Genomic DNA, 21,938 nt, shown 5'->3' on the forward strand with positions numbered 1-21,938 from the left:
TCCCCTCTTTAACCCCTTTCCTTTATTAAAATAAGAAACATGTGGGTTCTTGAAAGGAATTGAAAGGCTTGGGCTTTTAAGCAGAATAATGCAAGTCATTTAAATTAGTCATGGTTACAATTAGCCTCTATAACTTCCAAGGCAAAGAAAAACTCCTTGATCTGCCAAATGAAAGAACAATGAAATTCAAATTTATTGGAGGCTTTCCTGAAGATTCTGACTTTACACTTAAGAAAAAGAAAAATAGGAGTTGAGAGTCATTTTTGTTTTTTAAACCACACCCTGGTCTGTATGAAGTCCTATTAGTTATTAATCAGATTTCATAGACATGATTACCATATTTATAAGTTTTTAGTTTTCTCATTTAAAAACTATTAAATACACTTCCATGAACCTGGAAAATGCCAAAAAAAGGAAGAAAGTTCACCCAAAATTTTATCACACAATATAATTTCTAATCATGTATTCAGTCATTTTCTTCTCCTATGAATATGTAGTGATATAGTTTTAAATATGTAGTTGTAATCATAACTGTAAATACATAACCATTGCATTAAACTATTTTATATTATAGTGTATGTACTTATATTTTACAATATAACATACCTTTGTATTATAAATCATAATATTCATTATCATATTCTTTTTATATAACTGCACAATAATCATTGTGTTTTTATAACTTGGTGGTTACAGGCTTCTGTAATTGAGGGCCCGCAGGGATCTCACTGTTCTTTCTCTCCCTTCCGATGTACCACAGGGCTGGTACAAATAAAGATAAAATAGTGGTGTACTTGCCACATTTCTCTGGATCCATGCTTCTGAGCCAAAAATCTCTCCAACCTTGTATATTATTAGCTTTTGCTTTAAAGCTAACACACACAAGCTTCCTTATTTTATAGCTGTGATTGATCTTGATTCTTGTCCACATTTCCTGTAGATTTTGACCACTTTCTTACTTCCCCATTTCATTCTGATCAAGTGCATTATCTTGTTCATATAATCAGTCTTCCCCAAACAAGCTATCAATTTGACTTCAGTCTAAATGAGCTCTACCTCTACTCTTCTTACCTTTGATGACAGTTCCCATTCTTGTCACAGAACTTTTTAAAATCTTGTCCCGAAATCCCACTTTGACTCCAAGTACTGGTCCTTAAAGTGTCTCCATTTCCTCCCCATCAATGACTCGTCGTTCCCCGCTACTGTATTCTGTCCTCCAGATTATGGGTCCTTTCTGCCTTACTTATTTATTTATTCCCCATGGAATCCTATATGTTCTACCTCTTCTTTTACTCTCAACTTCATTGCCAGCCTACACCCTGTGCTTCTTTCTTCACACCTTATGTACAAAACCTCAACCCGAAATGCACCCAACTACCCTTGACTCTCTCTCATCCCCTAGGCTGGCTATCACTGCCTTAGGTATTTTAGTGCTACTCCAAACAATATGCTTTCTATCCTCAGCTTAACCAACAATTTTTTCTGACTCATTTACATTAAGATTTCTCTTAGTACTTAAATCTCTTGCTGATTCCCTCAGTGGCTATTTTAGTTGTTTGATTATTTTCTTTAAAACACTGTGCAGCTCCCATCTATCTTTGACCTATGCATCAAGGAATGTCTCCTTTTTTCTTTAGGCATGAAATAGTATTGGAAAGGTATTTCCTTAAGTTAAAAAGCTATAGCAATGAAAGTACTAAGCAAATACCATGTGCAGCTGTGAAGCTGTGATCATTCCCATTAAAGTCAGAAGAAAAGGTAATGACCTCAATACCATGCATATGTCCATACTATCTTGAGAATCTTATCCATGGAAGTAAGACTAGAAATAGATAGGAGAGATAATAATTGAATGCCAGGATCCCTAGTATTGAAATCAGAGAGAGGGAGAGAAAAACAGAGAGAGAGAGAGAGAGAGAGAGAGAGAGAGAGAGAGAGAGAGAGAGAGAGAGAGAGAGAATTGAATATTAGTAGCAATACTATTGTTAAATGAAGTAAACATGACATCTTGAGGAACACAGAAAAATTGTAAAGTGTATTAAAGAGATCAAATTTGGTAGATAGTGACCCATGGGCAAATAACACATTACTTTTAATCTGAATAGGACACTGTGATGATTTTAGTTATGGTGAAAAATGTGCCAAAATATATGAGAATCTTACAGGAAATTTTGTAGTAAACAATGACCGTCAACATGCTAATTATAGGAAACTTTAGTATTTTCAGGAGACATATAATCTCAGGTTATTACTTTGTATTTTCTAATGCTCAATGAAATCTTAATGCCCTACTAAAGGGAGACACTTTTTTTTACCTTTTGCCTCTGAGAAATTAAACTAAATACCTTACTGAAAGTTTTATGTTGAGATATTGCACTATCATGTAGCTCTCCAGACTATCTTATCAACTGAAATATTTTCAAAATAAGCCTTTGCAGTGATTCAAGTATCATAGGAAGTTTCTTTCATTTTACTATTTAAAATAATATTTCATGAAATAAAATTTACAATTTTATTAATGCTGAGCATTAATGTAAGTTCATGATTGTGTTATATGTAGATTACTTTTAGTTTTAATTAATTAAGTTGTTGGTAGACTTCGGGTATATGTAACAGTCACATTCATCAGAGGGAATTTACACCTGTATATGATGTATTTTGCTGCTTCTTTTCTGCCCATTCCCCTCCCCTGCCTTCAACCCACTTCCCTCAGATTTACAGATGTTTTGATTCCATTTTCCTTAATTTCTTGCCTATTTCTTTTCCATTTTTTTCTTTCCCTCTCACTCCTCCATAGCTTCCCTTCCCATATGAGCATTTTCTTCCTATTTTACAAAATCTAATATGGATTTTGGTCTTTAATTACACTTTCAGTTTCTCACATAAGAGAAACAATGTGAAATTTAAACATGTGTGTCCAATTTATTTCACTTAAGTGTATAGTCTCAAGCTATTTACCTAGAAATGTCTCAAGTTTACCCTTCTTTATGCCTGAGTAGTACTCCATAGCAAAAACAATTACCTACAAAATAAAGAGATGACCCACCAAGTGGGAAAAAGCAATGCCAGTTGTTCTTCAAAGGACTAATATCTAGAATATATAAAGAAATTTTTAAAAATTAGCCCCCCCCAATTTAAACACTCAAGCACAAAATGACCATTTGAAATAAATACAAATTTTTCAGATAAAAAAGTACAAATAGCAAACAAATACATGGAAAAATATTTATCACTGGTCTTTTGAGAGATGCAAATTAAAACAATGCTGAGATTCTATCTTATTGCAGAAAGAATAGTTATTATCAAGAAATCAACCAATAACAAATGCTAACGAGGCTGTGGGGAGAAAGGAACCCTTCTCTACTCTTGGTGGGAGTGTGAACTGGTGCAATTACCGTGGAAATCATTATGGAGAGTCCTTGGAAAACTAAAACCAGAGATTCCATTTGGCCCAGCTATTCCACTTCTTGGTATCTTCCTGAAAGAATTAATAACTTTTTTTTAATAAACCCAAGTTCATAGCATCACAGTTTGTATTAGCTAAATCTTGGAAACAGCTCAAATTCCCATCAACTGATGAATATATAAAGAAGATATGTAGATTATTTTAGGTTTTCTGCTTCACTGAAATTCAGTCCTTCACAAGAACCAAAAAACATTAACACAATCATTACTTTTTCATATACATTTTCTGAGTTGTGACTATAGATTTATCTCATGCAACAATTAAGAAGTGGTATTTTTAGGTGATATTCTTTTAGTTTACATTTTGAGAATTGGATGATAGATAAAATAATTACATCTAAAACATGAAATTGAAAGAATCTTAACAGTTTATTAATTTATTTATACATATACCTGTTTTCTTCTAAAAGTCATTTTATAAAGGCTAGCTTTTATAGCTTAATATTGATGTATTTGTGTAGAAACGACTGTCATTGTCATTCATACCACTAATACCTAGTACAATTCTTTTCAGTTTAAATCAGACAAATGATAATTAATGGTGGTGTTTTTCAGGTATAGCTTACTTGAATGGAATGTGCAGTGAGAAGAGAAAATGTATTATTGCTGAAGACAATGGCCTGAATCTTGCATTTACAATTGCTCATGAAATGGGCCACAAGTAAGTAAAAGTCAACATTATATTTTATATTTTAGTGTATGAATTTTTAATGTGAAATACTGAATTATATACATATCTTTTAAATATTTCTTTGGAGTTCAATTTTTTTTTTTTTTTTTGTGTTTTTTGTGGTACTGGCCTCAAACTCAGGACCTTGCACTTGCTAGGCAGATGCTTATGCCACTGAGCTATATCCCTGACCCCTACATGGATGACTTCATGTATTAAAAATAAATATGTAGCTACTGTCACAGTTGTCATTTTACAAAAACTGTAATAGTAGAAATAATAATTAACAACAATACAAATATAGCACATTTCTAAGTCGTCATAATAATCTTGTGAGTGTGATATTAATGACCCAATTTATAGGAAAAAAAGCAAGTATAAAGAAGCTCATTTACCTTTCCAAAGTGATAAAGCAAAGTAGTTACCAGAGCAAAAATTTGAACTCAAGTCATTAAATTCAGGTCATTCTGTTGAGATTTTAAGTAAGATTAAGTTACATGCTAGCCTTGGCCTTTGATGTTTCATTAATAAATTGGGGATAATACAGGGCTGATTAAGAATTACCATGCATGTTTAAATTTTAAATATTTGTTATAGTAAAAGACACATTATTGCTATTAATCCCCCTCAAAATACTCTTCTTAAGAGCACACTTATCATCCTTGCTACTTTCTGTAATAGTTCTATAAGTCTTCTTTCATGAGTGTCTTTATGCAGTATAAAAAGAAATAAGACACATGCTGCTGTGGAAAGGCTTCCAAGGGGTAAACAGCCTCAGAGAACATTACGGTATGCCCTCGTCTGCTTTGTTCACCAGATCTGACACAGTGTAAATTTTGGCTCCTTTTCAAAGTAAAAATGGTCTTGAAAGGTAAATGTTTTGAAAGCAGTTAGAATGCCAAAGCACAGCCAGGACAGTACTGCTAAAGATACTGAGGAAAGAGGTCTTTTGGAACTGCTTTAGAAAGCCTCAAGAAAAAGAAGAGAAAGAGAAGTGGGGAAAGAAAGAGAGGGAGGGAAACAAAAAAAATGAAAGAAAAAAGAAAGTAGTGAGAAGGATGGGTTAAGTGTGTTTTAAGACAGGAGGAGTAGTGGCCGGGTGCCTTTACTGTAATACAGTTTTACAATTTTAACATTCACTGTTTTTTGTGATCATACCTCGTACCTTACTCTGTATGTGGCTGGAGCTGAAACTCAGTGGTAGGGGGCTTACCTACTATGTACGAGGCCTTCATTTCAATTTCTAGCACCACAGAACACAGAAAAATCAAAACCCAAAACTATGCATATGTTTTCAGAAAGTTTATAATAATAGGAATGGATTGGGTTGAAAAATCATTCTTAGTTTTGATTATAGCCTTTCCCAATTGCTAGCCAAATCAATACTGAACTTAAGGAGGTAATCTTTTTGGCAGTCTCTTTGGTCAAAGACATGTTTACAAGTTTAGCCTTCAGAATATACAAACTGCAGGTAGGTATGGCATTGCACTCCTGTAATCTCAGCCTTCAGAGGCTGAGGCAAGTGGATTACCATGAGTTTGAGGATAGCCTAGGTTATATAGTCCAAGGACAGTTTAAGCTATATAAGAAGACCCTGTTTCAAAAAAGAAGCAAAATAAAACACAGAAAAAAAAAAAACATTCAAATTAGTTTTCAACTTTAAAAAGTATAAATTTGACCCCAAACTATAGAGTTTCTGATCTGACAATAATCAGCCCACAATCCCATTTGATACCCATTCTTTAGAGCTTAATAGAATCTCTACACTTTCCATTGGGCCCTTCTGCCAAAACTGATCACAGGATCAACATTCTAGCATTGTGCATCTAATCCAAATTTTCATTATGTTCCTGCACTCTGAGGCAGTTGAGTATAGTTGAGTTGGGAGTGGAACTGGATAAGAAGAAAGCCTAAAAGAACAATTCACATAGAACACAATTTATTGATGTAGATAAGAATGATTAAATCATAATTATAGGCAACTCAATGAATTATCAGGAATTTGAGGTCATGTATCATTTTTATTGTTTTTGTGCTGTTTTGATTTTGTCTTCATTGTTGTTTTTTTTTAATTTTTAAATTAAAAAATAAAATAAAAAATAAGAAAAAAAAGGAATGTAGATTCCAATGTATCCATAACCCACTCAAGAAATATAAAATTATCAAGCATTCACTTGTAAATATTTTATCTGACAAAATAATATATATCATATATATTGAAATATGTATATATTGTGAAATGGGTAAAGTGAGCAGATTAGTATATACATTACTGTACATACTTAATAGATTTTAGTGAAAACACCTAAAATTTTATGGTTGAGAACCATGACATGTAATATATGTTGAACTACTTGGTTACTAAAATTTGAAAACCTGTCTCAAAAGTACAGTCTAGTGTTCAGTTGAAGCTGGGCAGTGAGAAACATGGCACTCCGAGAATAATTTCATCTTTATAAATAGGACAAAAGGAAACAGGAGGAAACAGTTCTAAATTATATCATGTCATAGTCATCTAACATAAGATATAAGGCACAATGTGAGAAAAAATGACAGAAGAGTACATATTTTAAAAGTCCGTGTATTTAAAGCTTCTCAATAAAGTCTTCAGGGGCATTAAATGACTATATTTATAATCTTATATACGCACACAGACATACACACATGCTCAAGCAGAGTGCTTTTAATTAGAAATTAGTTTGAGTTAGCTACTTGTATAAATTTCTGCTCCTTGTTCTTTTTGTATTACAATTTTTGCTATTGTCAAATTATATGTTAAAACTATCTACTAAAAACTAATAATAAATTATTATATCAAATTCTACTACCCATTATTTTAGAATGATGGAAAGGTTCTTTTCAATCTTATCATTTAAGAATACCTTTATAATCATACTTAAGTGCTGAATAAAACAAATCTTGAGGGTGAGGATTTGAGTAATAAAGGAAATAAAAATTCCTTCTCTTACTATTGCAAAGCAATCTAACATAATGTCAGCAGAAAATGTATAAGGTTTTCCTTTGAGAAAATGTCAACTTATGTGCGATTATCTAGAAAAGTATAAGTTAGAAGCCACAATAAGAATGAGGAAACAAATAACTTAAACCAGTAGTGTTTGAAACCCATTCAAAAGTATCTTCCTTTTTATGCAATCACTCTGGGAACTCATTAATTTTCTTGTAACTAAGGTTTTGATAAGAAAAATAATTTTTGGTAAAATGAATGAAAATATATTCATAAAATACAAATAGGATTCTCATGAACTTACTGTGATGATATCTAAAATTTATTTTTATGAATAAAAATACATTAGGAAATTGTTCATAAATTTGACAGAGCCTATTGAATACACAAACATTTATGCCCACATCCACTAGTTGTTGTATTTTTTATGATCTTTATGAGGAAGAGTTTGTTGAAAGAAGACATTTTGCTTTGATTACAAGCCCTACCTTATTACACTGTGATTAGATTACTGTTTTGGGGGGTTATCCCCCAAACCAAGCTCAGATTAACTGATTTGCCAGCAGAAAATTACAAAATTTAGTAGAAATATCTCATTATTGTTAGGGTTTGATACCATGAAAGTGTATATATTGAAATCAACAACAACAACAAAAAACTTACAAAGGGCAGAATCCAAGAGACATCAGGCCCCAGATTTCAGTTTTTCTATCCAAATGTGGCTTAATCCATTGCTTAATTCTCCCCAAAATTACCTATGAATATGCCTGCAGAATATTGGCAACCACAGAAGCTAACTCTAGGGTTCATGTCCAATAGTTTTCCTAGAGTTTAGCTGTGTACAAGTGGCAGACTACCCATGAGTCAAAAGTTCTCTTTCTATTCCTTCCAGAGGTCAAACTGGCTCTAGATCCTACCATAAATCACATTGTTGCTGTAAACTGTCATGGTCCATGGCCCCCAGCTAACCAAAGACATCTTCATCAAAGATCCTTTGGGAAGATATTCCAATAGTTAAGAGATTACTTTCTCAGACCTAGGCAAAGAACAAAAATTTCTTGTATGCTTGGGATTAACCCACCTTGCTGAGCTAACGTTTTATTAAACAGTATGCAATATTTCCATGTTTCATATCTCATATTTTATATAAGGTTGCCCAGTTCTACCTGATTAAAGCAATGCCCTCTTTCACTGGCAGGTATGTGCTAATCCCTGTGCACTCATATCCAGCGGCACCTCAGTTCCCCAACCTGATTGTCTCTGTGATTCTGGTCACAAGCCGAGTTGGATGAGAACTGAATCAAATTCAGTGTTGAGGTTCAGTATTGTCCTTATGGAGAAATTTGATTCAGTTCTCATCCAGTTCAGTTTGCAAATGAGATCATGGAAAGAATTGAATTTGTGAACCAAAATATAAGCCAATGTTACAAAAGTTGAAGCTATGTGTTGCCTGTTATCACTCACCATACAGATGAGTAAACTGAACTGACGGAGATTCAGTTTTTAGGGTTTTTTTATATTGAGGTCATTCTCTTGATCAAATATGCTGTAAAAATATTCATAGATCTTACAGCATACTCTTGGTTTTTAAAGTTTTTGTTAGATTTATTTTATATAGTCAAATTTCATACTTTTCATTTCTTCTCTAAGGTTTTCAATTAGAAGTACTTCTTCATTCTAATTCTAATATTAGGAAAATACATTTGCTTTATTTTTTTCTCTCTCTCTCTTTCTCTCTCTCCCTAAGTATATTTAGACATTATTATGTGATACAATTCATTACAAATATAAAACTTGTTCTTTTGTGCAAATATTCAATAATGTTTTAGATTACTTTGTTATATAAATAAATAAATAAGTATGCAACATTATGTATGTATGTGCATGCATACACATGTGAGATACACACAAAAGTGAGGAGAGAGAACACACATGCACACACATACCATGAGTTTTCTTAGGTCTACAAACAACTCAGTCCTCTGCAATTCCAACCAACAATGAAATGACTTCTTTACTATTGGATATGGCTCTACTAAATTCAGCCCCACATTTAATTTTATTAAAATGAAGTTTGTGTCTTAGATATTTTGAAATGTATAAACTCTCAGGGAATAATTTTAATATATGTATTAATTAAATAGCTCTGTGACCATTTTCTGACCTTGATGAATCTGCAGACTTTGCTCTGAAGGTCAGTACTTTGCACTGGTTTAACACATTGAGAACAAAGACTGCTGCTCCCACCTTAAAAAGAAAGGCGACAATATGAGCTTTGCTTTGGAGATGATGATTGTCAAAGCTCCCTAGCTAACAAGTGCTTGAGTGGATGCTCTAAACCAAGTCTGTCTAAAGCCAAATTCCCTGATATTACTTATAATGCTGTGCCAGAAATGGGAAACATTACTTCTGGCTAACAACTCAGTTCACTTCTGGGCTGGCTTTAGATTATCTGTCCCCACCTGATCTTTGCAGTCATACTTTATTTCATGTTCCCTATCATTCTCAGTACTGTATCTAGTTGGTATTGCAGCTGCACTAGTGTGCTCTCTGTTTTTAATGTACTGTATTTCTTCTCACCAACTAGCTCTAGATCCTACCATAAATCACATTGTTGGCATAAACTGTAATGGTCCATGGACACAAACATATGCTGCCCCTTTTAAGTACCCAGAACACTCTTACTGCACATCTTTCAATAATTATATCCCCTTCCTCTTGGTTCATATATGAGATCAATAGCCATTTTATAAAAGAAGCATTCTGTGTACATCAATCTCTGTTTAGCACCTTAATGGCACCACTTTCTTTATGAATATCTATCTATTAGATACCTGTATTCCTGGGATGTGAGCTTTGAGAGGTGACAAACCATGTGCTTTGATTATCATTGGATTCTTCATGCACTTCACATTGTTCTGTACTTATTAATCATTTAATAAATGTAAGTCAAATAAGTGAATGGCTTAATAGGTATAGTAGTTACCTTAGTAAATACGTAGTAAATAAAATATTCTGTGTGGAATGTCAATGAAAATTTATTAGACAAAAGAAAAGTATGCATATTCAATTATTTAGGATACATTTGCCAAGGACTTTTAAAAGCTTATCAAGTAAAGATTTATACAAAGGGTATTTATATTTTCAAATATACCCAAGCCATCATGGAGTAGGATTTTATTCTAGCATGTGCATGTGGAAATGACTGCCCAACTCCTAAAATTGTTACCTTTAAAGTCTTCCTAACTTAGTAAATGAAAGCTCAGTCCTTCCAGTAGAGCAACAAAAACCATGAGGTTATTTGTGAGTACTCCGTGCTTCTCACAGTCCAACTTTAATTCACGAGTTGTTAACTGTACCCTGGTAATATGTTGAGTTTGCTGCTTCTCAGGAATTCTCCTTCTGCCATTTGAGACTAAGACATTTATTACCTAACATCTGGATTATTACAGTAACCTCATAATGAAGTTTCTTTTTTGGATCTTGTCTTCTATAGTTCCTTTGCAACTCAGAGAAAATTTTATTTAAACAAAGCTAATAGCTTGATTTCTTTGCTTGAGACTTTGTAAAGACTCCTTATCTAATTTGGTAAAATCTACATATTCTGCCCCCTCTTTTGTAGTGTGTTATCACTGACTGCTACAGATTCATTGGCCTCTGTGCTGTAACTCAAACCCATGAAGCAAACACCTGCTTCAAAGCTTTCGCTTTTGTTTTTCTCCTGGTTGGAAAGTTCTCCCTGATAGCCATGATGCTGACTACATTCTTTAATTTTCTGCCCAAGTATCACTCTTCAGTGAGACTTTTTTATAGCAGGTCTTCACATTATAAATGCAACCATCCACCCCAATTCCCACTTTTATTTTTCCAATGAAACTTTTCAGAGTCCCACTCTGTTTCTCCATTGGTGTATAATGAAATCTAGTCACCTCCTAAGTTTTCTATTGTATTTCCAGCATCTAAAACAGTAGTGCTTGCGTGTTCAATACACAGTATGGGATCAAAAACATATTTCTTGAACAATAGATAAATTCATAGCTCTAAAAATATATATTATGGGAGCCACTAGAGGTTGTGCTTCAGGCTTGATGGTTTCTCTTCTCTGGGATGGCCTATTGGTGATCCACAGGGAAAATACTGCATATCCTGGAAGCCAACCACAGAACTGGTGACATTTAGAGATGTGGCCACTGATTTCTTTTTAGAAGAATAGGAATGCTTGGACCCTGCTGAGCAGGAGTTGTATGCAGAAGTGATGCTAGAGAATTGTGGAAACCTTGCCTTCTTTGATCTAAGTATCTCTAAACCAAACCTGATTGCCTTTCTGGGGCAAAGAAAATAAGCTTGGATTATAAGAGTCAAGGGACAGCAGCCATTCCTCCAGGTATGACTTCTCATCATATCCAAGAGTTTTCATCAGAGCCAGAGGTACATTATTCCTTTCATAAAGTGGCATTTCAAAGATGCAAAAATTGTGGCCATAGAAATTAACAACTTAGAAAAGAATGGGAAGTTGCTGACAAGTGTGAAGGTGAAAAATCCTTTTGTAATGGACAGAACCAGTGGTGGACAGCTGAAAACGACAGAGACTTCACTGTCAACAGTAACCAAAAATATGCAATGTCTAAGAAAATACCTGCATGCCATTTTCTTTCAGTGATCCATGTTGTTCCCTAAGTAAACAATCACATCAAATTATGAAACCTAACTTTTCATACAGAGAAAATTTTGGAAAGGTAAACATGTGTCTAGCCAGTGATTCACTCAATTACTTGAAAAAATTCAAAGTCTTTGATGTTGTATTAAATTTTCTTTAAAATATTTCTATAGACAAGGAACTTTAAAAAGGCAAGGAAGCTTCCAGATGCGATCATTTAGAGATCTTTTATAAAGATTATATTATTCTGCAATCAACAAATAGGTCGTTCGGCCACAATAAACTATTTTGACAGGTATGGAACATTATTTACCAATCCATTGATGCTTAATCAAAATTCAGATATAGATATTTGGAAAACTCTTGAGAGACATAATGAACAAGGGAAGGTCTTTATTGAGGACTGTAGCCAACAAAATTACCAGGATATTTATACTGGACAGAAAATTTGTCAATGTAATAAAATTAATCAAAACTTTGCACATGGCCCTAATCCTAGTAAACACCAGTATGTTCATTAACTGCAGAATATTTATAAATGTGGGAAATGTGAGGAAGTCTTTTATCAGTGCTCAAAACTTGTTGTCCATCTAAATATCCATATTCAACTCCAGGCAACTGATACTGTAGATGAACATTACAGATGTAAAGGGTATGACAAAGTCTTTACCAAAACTTCAGCTTTTGCTCAACACCAGAACATTGAACCTGAAGAGAAACTCTACAGTGTAAAGATTATTGCAGGGATTTTAACTAAAGTGCATCTCCTACTCAACAGGAGACAACTGATAGAGGAGAAAATCCTTACAAATGTAAAGTTTATGGCAGAGCCATTAAATTTTGCTCAACTCTTATTGAACACCTGTTAATTCATATGGGATAGAAGTCTGACAAATGTAAAGGATGTAACAAAGCCTTTAATCAAAGCTTTAATCTTATCGGATATCAGAAAGTCCATATTGCAGAGAAACCCTATGAATGTAAAGAATGTGGCACAGCCTTTAAATATTGCTCAACTGTTACTGAACATCAGTGAATTCATGCTGGAGAGAAATCCTGCAAATGTGAAGAACATAGGAAAGCATTTTATCAAAACTCAAAACTTACTAGACACCAGAGAATTCATACTGGAGAGAAACCCTGCAAATGTAATGAATGTGGCAAAGCACTTGCTGGAAGATCAAATCTTACTTTACATAAGAGAAGACACACTGAAGAGAGACCCTATAAATGTAAAGAATGTAGCAGAGCCCTTCATCAAAGTTCAGCCTTTACTCAACACCAAAGAATTCATACTGGAGAGAAACCCTACAAATGTAATACTACAATAAAGTGATAGAAGTTTAGCAGTTACTGAACATTAGATAATTCATACTAGAAAGAAACCATACAATGCAAAGAATGTGTAAGTGCTTTTCACTGAACCACACATCGTATTCAGAACCAAATAATATGTTGGAGAGAAATCCTACAAATGTAAAGAATGTGGCATAGAACCTGATCAAAGCTTAACCGTTACTGAACACTAAGGAGTTTATAGTGGAGAGAAACCTTTAAATGTAAGTAATGTGACACAGCATCTACTCAGTTTTCAAACGTTAAATAACATTGCCATGTTGATGTTAGGTAAAGATATCATCAAGGTAAAGGTTCTGTGGAAGCCTGTAGCAGTTCTTCACATCTCAAGCAATACATAAAAACTGACACTGGAAAAAAACCTACAAAAGTAAAGATTCTGTCAGATCATTTCAACCTCAAGCCTTTTGTACATTCCTGTCCCTTAAATAGCCTCAATTTTGAAAACTGGGTAACAAAAGACTGAAATTGGTCATTGTATCTGAAGAACTGCTTCCAAACAATTATTAAAGCGTTTTTACACAAAATATCCAGTAAATTTTGAGCTATTGCTTTTAAACTTTAAAATTCTTTAGTAAATAAAACAATGGTTCATTAAAAATAAAAATACATATTATCTTCTGTGCTCTGAGCAGAAATAAATAAAATCATATTAGTTAAATAATAAAAGTTTATGTTTATTATTTAAGTAATAGGTTGGCATTTATTACATTAAATTTGTTAGAATTTTGGATCAAATAGAAGTTTGAGAAGACAGTGAAATTTCCCACCTACGTTTTAAACCCTCAAAGCAAGTAAAATGAGTGTAACAATTTTATACATATAGGCAAACTGGAAAGCCCAAAGAAGGAATTTCTGCATACTAAGAGGAATATAATGAAATAAAAAACAGCAAAAGTTTCATGTACAGTGGTAGAACCACAATATTGGATGAGGAAGCTGAGGGTTGCATGTATTCTGGTGTGTGGGGACCAAAGTTCCAGAGCCCTTTCCCAGGCTACATACATGAACAGTTGGCTGGAATCAAATGGTTTTCTTCAGGCCTCGGAATGAAAAAAAATCCATAGTAATCAGCCAGAACCTAATGACATAACTCCAAGCCGCAAAGGCAAACATTATCCAAAGTACAGGGAGAAACAGATATAACTACTACCATAGTAGGGGGAGTGTCAATACAGCTCCCTAACTGATGTGACAGGTGAAAGAAAAGATTTGAACAACATCAAAGATTGTTTTCTTGGACAATATTAGCCCAAATTTACCTTTTGAAGGAACTGAGAGAAATTAATAGTATAACTATTTTAACTATCTTATGTGTATATAATTTTTTTTCTTTTGCTTTTTCCCTTCTTTTTTTCACTCCCCTAAGACATCTATTTCTTTTGAAATTTCTTCACATTTTACAGTACCTATTGTGCAGTACCTATTGTACATTTTGGAACACATTTACTCTTTCAGCTTGTCATACTAGGGAGACAATGTGATGTTTACACGTTTACATCAGGTTTATTTCGCTTATGAGTTTGGTCTCAAGTTGCATCCCTTTACCTATAAAGTCTCCAGTTTATCTTTCTTCATGGCTGAATAATACTCCATTATATAAAAAGACCACTTTTTTATCCATTTCTTGGTTGATGGGCATTTGAGTTGTTTCCAAGATTTAGCTATTAAAAACTGTGCGGCATTAAACATGGGCACACATATATCTCCTGTGGTATGATGTTTTTAATTCTTCTGGAAAGAAACCAAGAAGGAGAATAACTGGGTCAAATGGCACCTGTAATGCTAGTTTTCTGTGGAATCACCACACTGACAGTGGTTGTACGAGTCTACACTCCCACAAATAGGAGAGAATTGTTCCTTTTTCCCCACAACCCATCCAACATTTGTTGTTGGTTGATTTCTTGATAATAGCCATCCTTTCTAGGGAAAGATGGAATCTCAGTATTTCTTTAATTTGCATCTCTCTAATGGCCAGGGATGTTAAACATTTTTTCATATATATATTAGCTGTTTGTGTTTCTTCATCTGGAAACTCTGTATTTATCTCTGATGCCAATTTTTGGATTGGGTCATTTTGGTATGAGGGTAATGCTTGCTGCCAGGAATGAATTTCACTAAAGAGTTTGAGAAGTATTGGTGTTAATTCTTCTCTGAAGAATTCATCAGTAAATTCATCATGGCCTGATCTTTTCTTTTTTGGTAGGTTTTTAATTACATCATCAATTTCATTGATTGATATTGTTTTATTTTGAATTTTCATGTCTTCTTGATTCAGCTTTAGTAATTCATATGTATCAAGGAACCTGTCAATTTCTTCTACATTTTCCATCTTATTAGAATACAAGTTTTTGAAGTATGTATAGATGATCTTGTGAATTTCTGCAGGGTCCATTGTGACTTCACCCTTGTCATTCATAATTGTGTAGATTTGATTCTTTTCTTTCTTTTTTTTCTATAAAGTTGGCTAAGGGTTTGTCAATTTTATTTAATCTTTCCAAGAACCAACTCCTTGATTGCTTAATTCTTCATTTTTTTTTTAGTCTCTGATGTATTAATTTCTGTTCTGATCTTTGTAATTTCTTTCCTTACATGAGCTTTTGGCTTAGCCTGCTCTTCCTTTTCTAGATATTTGATGTTCAGCATTAAGTTATTTATTTGTGCTTGCTCTATTTTCCTAATATGGGTATTCACTGCTATAAATTTCCCTCTTTGGTCTGCTTTCCTTATGTACCATATGTGCTCACATGTTGTATTGCCATTATCATTGAATTGTAGAAAATAATTTCTTCTTTAATTTCACCTGTGAGTCATTTGTTGTTCAGAAAGTGCTATTTAATTTCCATGCAGTTATAAAGTTCTTGTGGTTTCTTTTGTCATTGATTTGCAATTTTACTGCACTGTTGTCTGATAATATGTATGGGATAATTTCAAATTGTTTGCATTTACTTAAGCATGTTCTTTGGGTTATTATGTGGTCTATTTTGGAGAACATCACATAGGTAGCTGAAAAGAAAGTACATTCTGATGTATTGTGGAACATTCTGTAGATATCTACTGAGTCTATTTGTTGAAATTTTGTTTCAGTTCTAGTATTTCATTGTTGATTTTTTTGTCTAGTTGATCTGTCCTTTTGTGACAATGGAATATCAACATCCCCCAGTATAATTGTATTAGTGCTTATTTCATTTTTTCTATCTGTTTATATTTGTTTTATGTAGCTGGATACACTGTTTTTTGTTGCATATATATTTATAATAATTATCTATTCCTCTTTGACTGTTCCCTTTATAAGGATGTAGTGACTTTCCTAATCAGTCTTGGTTTGAAATTTGTTTTGTCTGCATACAGAAAAGCTATCCCTGCTTTTTTTTGAGTTCCTGTTGGATTGAGTATTGTTTTCCATCCTTTGATTTTCAGTCTATGAATTTCCTTTTTAATTAAATGTGTTTCTTGTACATAGCATATTGTTGGATCTTGGTTCTTGATCCATTCTGCCGGTCTATGCCTTTTGATTGGTGAATGAAGGCCATTGACATTGGTAGTTACAACTGATATATATTGACTTATCCTTGTCTATTCTTTTACTTTTGTTGGTCTCTCATTTTTTTCTCCCTGCCTTTAATTATTTGCCTTGCCTGGTGGGGTTCTTCTATTGGGGTTTATGAGGTTGTAATCCTTTTTTTCCCTTTCTAGAATGTCCTAGAGTGCTGGTTTTGTGGTCATGAATTTCCTCAGCTGTTCTTTGTCATGCAAATACCTTATTTCTCCACTGGTTTTGAAAGATAGTTTTGCAGGGTATAACAATTTGGGTTGAAAGTTGTTTTCCTTTAGAGCTTGAAATACTTCACTCCAAGCTCTCCTTGCCTTGAGGGCTTGTGCTGAGAAGTCAGCTGTGATTCTGATTAACTTTCTTTTGTAGGTGATTTCTTTCTTTTTCCTAATAATCTATTCTTTTGTTGGATTTCTGGAATCTTGACTGTGATATGCCTGGCTGTGGATATTTTTTGGAAGTGACCAATTGGAATTCTATATGTCTTATTTAACTGCATGTCAAGTTCTTTCTCTCTACCTGGAGAGTTTTCTGCCTTGATGTCTGTGAACAATTTTTTTATATCATTCATGCTATCTCCTGCTTTTTTATAGACTTCAACTAATCTTAAATTATTCTTTCTTGAAACATCTTACAGCTGTTGTATTGATTTCTTATAGTCTCTTGCTATTGTTAAGATATCTTTCTTTTGGTGATCTTGAGCTGTAAGCCTTCCTCACATTGGCTTAATCGGCTGTAAATACTTTACGTGGAATTTGTATTCTCCTAGATATAAGCTTGAATCAGCCTTATAGATAAAATTTCTTTTCTATGCTGGGCATTCATGGCTTCCATAATTTTCTTAAACTCTTGTATTTTCTTGTCTGTACCTGCTCTAGAATCATGAAACATGGCTTTCATTGTGGACACCAGCTGTGTAGTTATCTGAGAAATTATTTCTGATTTGATTTTTTCTAAAGCCTCATTCAACTGCTTTGTTGTTACCACTTCAGAGAGGCCAGGTGGGTGGTTTTCAGGTTGTCTCACCTCACTGACCATGGGTTTGCCTTTGCTGATGTTTGGGGTTCCATCTTCTTTAAGTGTCTCCTCATTTTCTTTTCTTTCTTTTCTTTTTCTTCTTTTTTTAGTTTAATTCCTTCAGTGATGTAACAGCTCTTTAGAACTATTATGTCACTTTTAGTTATAGTGGTACCAATAACAATAGCATAAAACACAGCCTATAAAATGACAAACTAAAGTAACCATTAATTTGTCAATGTGGTTATATCACAAAGCCTAAAACAAATCAAAAATTGTATACAGTCCTTATTATGTCAATTTTGCCCTCAGGAGTTAAAAGTTAAAATAGCTTAGGGAGAAAATAGAGAAGTGGAAGAGGAGGAAGAGATTAGAAGGCTGGAGGACAAAAGGGGTACATGCTAATTTGGGGAAACTGGTGCAGGACACTGGACGGAGAGGAGGAAGAGATAAAAAAGAGAAGCTGAACAGAACACAATCATATATATACAAGTTCAAACAGTGAAGGAGAAAGAAAAGAAAGAAAGAAAGAAACCAAAAAGAACAAAACAAAACAATACCCCAAAAATGAAAAACTATACCAGCAGCAAACAAACAAACAAACAACAACAAAAAAAAAAAAAAGAGAGAGGAAAACAAAACAAAACAAAAATTAAAACAATGACAGCAACAAAGTCCACTTCCAGGTTTGTAAACACTGTATGGAGACAGTGTAGCTACTCTGTGTTGGTTTATCTCAAAAAGGCAGGGAGCCTGCACCCTTTGATGACCTTTACTCTGCAGGGCACCTTCCATGGGTCTGAGCCCAGCTGGGAGCTACTAGATGGAGCCAGCAGCTTCTCTGAGTTCTGAGTTCCATTGATCTCTTTCCAAAATGGTTGTCCACCAATCCCTTTCTCACACAGCAGGGCTGAGCCCTCAGCACTCTCTGGCAGCTAGTGTAATCCTTCATGTCAGTTGCTCCCCTCCACTGCTGTTTCTCTCCTTGGAGACCTGTGGGCTTGCCAGAATTGCTGTGTGTCAGCAGGATTGGACTGCTCCACTTGTGCAGTGTTTCTGTCTCAGGGAGAAGGTGCTGTTGGGTAGCTCCTTCTTCATTGAAGTTTCTCTCTTCACCTTCTCCATGGGCTTCAATTCATGCTTCAATTCCTTCCTGAGTCCAGGGGAACTCACATTCCTCCTTCTCATCTTCCCTGTGTTCCTATATTCCTGTGTCTGGATAGCAACACTCGAAGAGGCTCTTTCTCTGTTGCTTAGCACTCTGCCATCTCATGCCCTCCTAAACAGTAATTTAAAAAGAATAGTTTACAACCACACAAAGAGTCATAAAAATGTTTTAAGTAAATAGAAAGGAATTTGTTGAGTTTAGACAGAAACAATCAGTATTATACAAAGACAGCAATGTATGTTTAATGTGAATACCAGTAGAATTTACTTTTCATTACCTTTACTTTATTAGGCATGCTTATCATGAAGTCTTTATTGAAAAGTCAATATAAGAAACATTATTAAAACAGAAATTACCTGGAGAAAGCAATAAGCCCTTCAGATATAATGTATTTTGTACTGGTGCTTAAATAAGCAGATGCACCAATGGAAGAGAGTTTAAAAAATCCATATGCTAACAGGAAAGTATATAGCAATATAGTTTATCAATAAAGCATATACCAACAATCAGTGAAGGAAATTATCCAAAAACAACAGTAGCAGAACTATGATTGTCTACTTTAGACCTTACACCAAATACACTGGATGGAGTCCATGCATTCAGATTTCCATTTTGTTTGGTTGACATGTGTTATATTTTAATAGGCAATGTTTGTGATTCTAGACAGAAAGAAAGAAACAGTTAAGCAAGAGATACACAGTGAGCTATTCAAAATAGAATATCAGCACAAAGAAAAAAGGGACAAGTCAGATGAATTACAATTAACACGCATGGTATGCAATGTTACCTTAATGTCAAGAGAGTTTAAAAATCAATACATAGAATGACTAAAGCTTATTAGAATCATGGGAATAGATACCACATGTTATGGTTGATACATTGTGTCAACTTGGGGAGTCTAGAGGTTTGGCTAAGTAACTCAGCAGATAGCCAGGGTGCTTACTTTGTATACATCCTGAGCCTGTGGAAGAGGAGGGCATGGAGATTATGTGAGAGCTATATGCCCCTTAGGTGGGGGTAGCCTGTTTACAATGTAAGGGAGGGAAAGAGGCTGCTTGCCACAATTCCTCCCTTTTGCTCTGGCTGCTTTGCTGTTCAGCTGCCATTCCCCGCTTTGCTCTTGTTGCTTTGTTATCTTCTGCCTCGGATCCAGCCAAGTATGGACTGAAACCTTCACAAAATGTAAGCTAAATAAACCTTTCCTTCCTTCATTTTGGGCATTGGTTATTTTGTCTCAGCAATGAGAGAAAAGTAACCAAGACACTACATCATAGTCCACAGAAACTTACCCATTACTAATCTGAAAAACATCTTAGCATCATGCATAAAAATATCAGTTGAAACCACAAAGCAATCTTACTTTTACCGATCTCATTACTACATAAGCTTTTTCAGATGAACCCATATTCACTACCACTTGAAGAATCGTTTGCTTCTCTTGGTGTGAAAACTTTCCCTGCCCTCTTCTCTAGGTTCTCTTCCTCTTTCAGATCATTCTTCACAAAGTACCCTTTGTGTACCTTAAATTTCTTTAATATGCTCTTAAAAGTTCTCTGGGATTTTTATTCCTAATTTTTCCATAATTCCATGTGTACATTTTATGTATGATTATTTCATATCTATATTTGTGTTTCTTTGCATCTGGAATGATTTAACAACTCAACTTTTGGCTACTTGATTAATTTAGCTATATTATTATTAAAACAGATAGTTGATAAAAAAATTTGTAAGAACTTGAATATAGTTGCCTTTTTGCATCAGTACTTGTTTTCTGAGCATTTAGTGTCCAATGGCTCAGCACTTTCTTGTAATTAAATGGTATTCTTTTAATATGGATTGTACTCTTGGGATAATACTATAGACATAAAGTTGGTGAAAACTTATTTGATTAAAATCAGTATATCTTACTGTCGTTGTAGTTTTCTTTAACACACTTATGATAATTTATATTTGAAACAGTGTCAAAAATAATTTTGAAATGCCCTTGCAGTGGTCTGTATTTTTACAGGTTATAAAGACTCCATTAAACATATATCATTTATTTAATGTTTGAGAATCTCTTATGATAACGACTGTCTATTTAATTGAGATGTTGAACTATATGAAGTTTCTTAAATTAGAGGAAGGTAGTACCTCTATCATGATAAAATCATAGAGTGTTTAGTGATATGGTCAGAAATGCATTTTTTTGTTTTGTTTTGTTTTTGTGACAGGAAAAAGTACTAACATATATTATTACTAAACTTTGGGATAGAGAGACCTGACCTCTCCACCTAGTTCTTTCTGATTCAGGAGATTCATCAGAACTTAATGGACTGAGGAGGCCTATATGAAGTTGGTTCCCTAAGGCAATAAATATTTTGGGCAATTGCTAATTTATAGGTTGCCAGAGTATCATTAATACATATGACTTCTGATTAATAAGCCTTTGGAATCAGTGAGACTTGCACATATTCTTTGGAAATTGTGCCTGGATAGACTTGAGGGGACATAGGGATAGATTCTAAACTGGTTTGTCAGACAGGTGCATTCTTATTATTGCCACCGAAATTGCTACCAGGCCTTGCTTGAGATATCTGAAACATCTTTAACTCTTTCTCTTCTTAATTGCTCCCATAATCAGTTGCCAAATTCTATTTATTCTTCACCTGAAATAGGAATCCCTTCCATCGGCTTCTTTTCCTATTATTCTTCTGGGCTTGGACTACTGCAAATCTCACCTCATTGGTCTTCTTATCATAATACCATATCTTTCTAATTTATGTCACACATTAGAAAGATTCTACTTCCCAAGTCGTGGTAAGGTTTTCCAGTTGAGAAATTTTTTATTGCTTTTTAACCACTTAAAAGAATAAACTCTTAATTCCTTAGCTTTAGATTCATCAGTTTTAGAGAGTGATCATAATCTATTTTTCTAACCTTATAATAGCTTTTCTATTTCAGTGATTACAAAAGAACAATAATTTTAAACATTATATCTCGGTTCATAATTTTATTTCTTATCCTAGATCTCTCCCCTACTGATTTATATCTATTCCAATTTTCCATGTCAATGACCAAGACAAATGCCATCTCCTTTTATAAATT

General features: G+C 34.0%; 1 protein-coding gene across 3 annotated transcripts in view; it reads left to right on the plus strand.

The window, feature by feature from the left end:
* Nucleotides 1–21,938, plus strand: part of Adamts19 (ADAM metallopeptidase with thrombospondin type 1 motif, 19) — a 232,925-nt gene that overhangs the window by 100,173 nt on the left and 110,814 nt on the right. For all 3 annotated transcript variants that reach the window (XM_005380553.2, XM_005380554.2, XM_005380555.2), the window contains one exon: nucleotides 4,021–4,126. In XM_005380553.2, coding sequence (XP_005380610.1) covers nucleotides 4,021–4,126 — 106 coding nt within the window. The remainder of the gene's footprint in view (nucleotides 1–4,020; nucleotides 4,127–21,938) is intronic.

The sequence above is a fragment of the Chinchilla lanigera genome, unplaced genomic scaffold, assembly GCF_000276665.1.
Source record: "Chinchilla lanigera isolate Chin_1 unplaced genomic scaffold, ChiLan1.0 scaffold00014, whole genome shotgun sequence".
Taxonomy (NCBI): domain Eukaryota; kingdom Metazoa; phylum Chordata; class Mammalia; order Rodentia; family Chinchillidae; genus Chinchilla; species Chinchilla lanigera.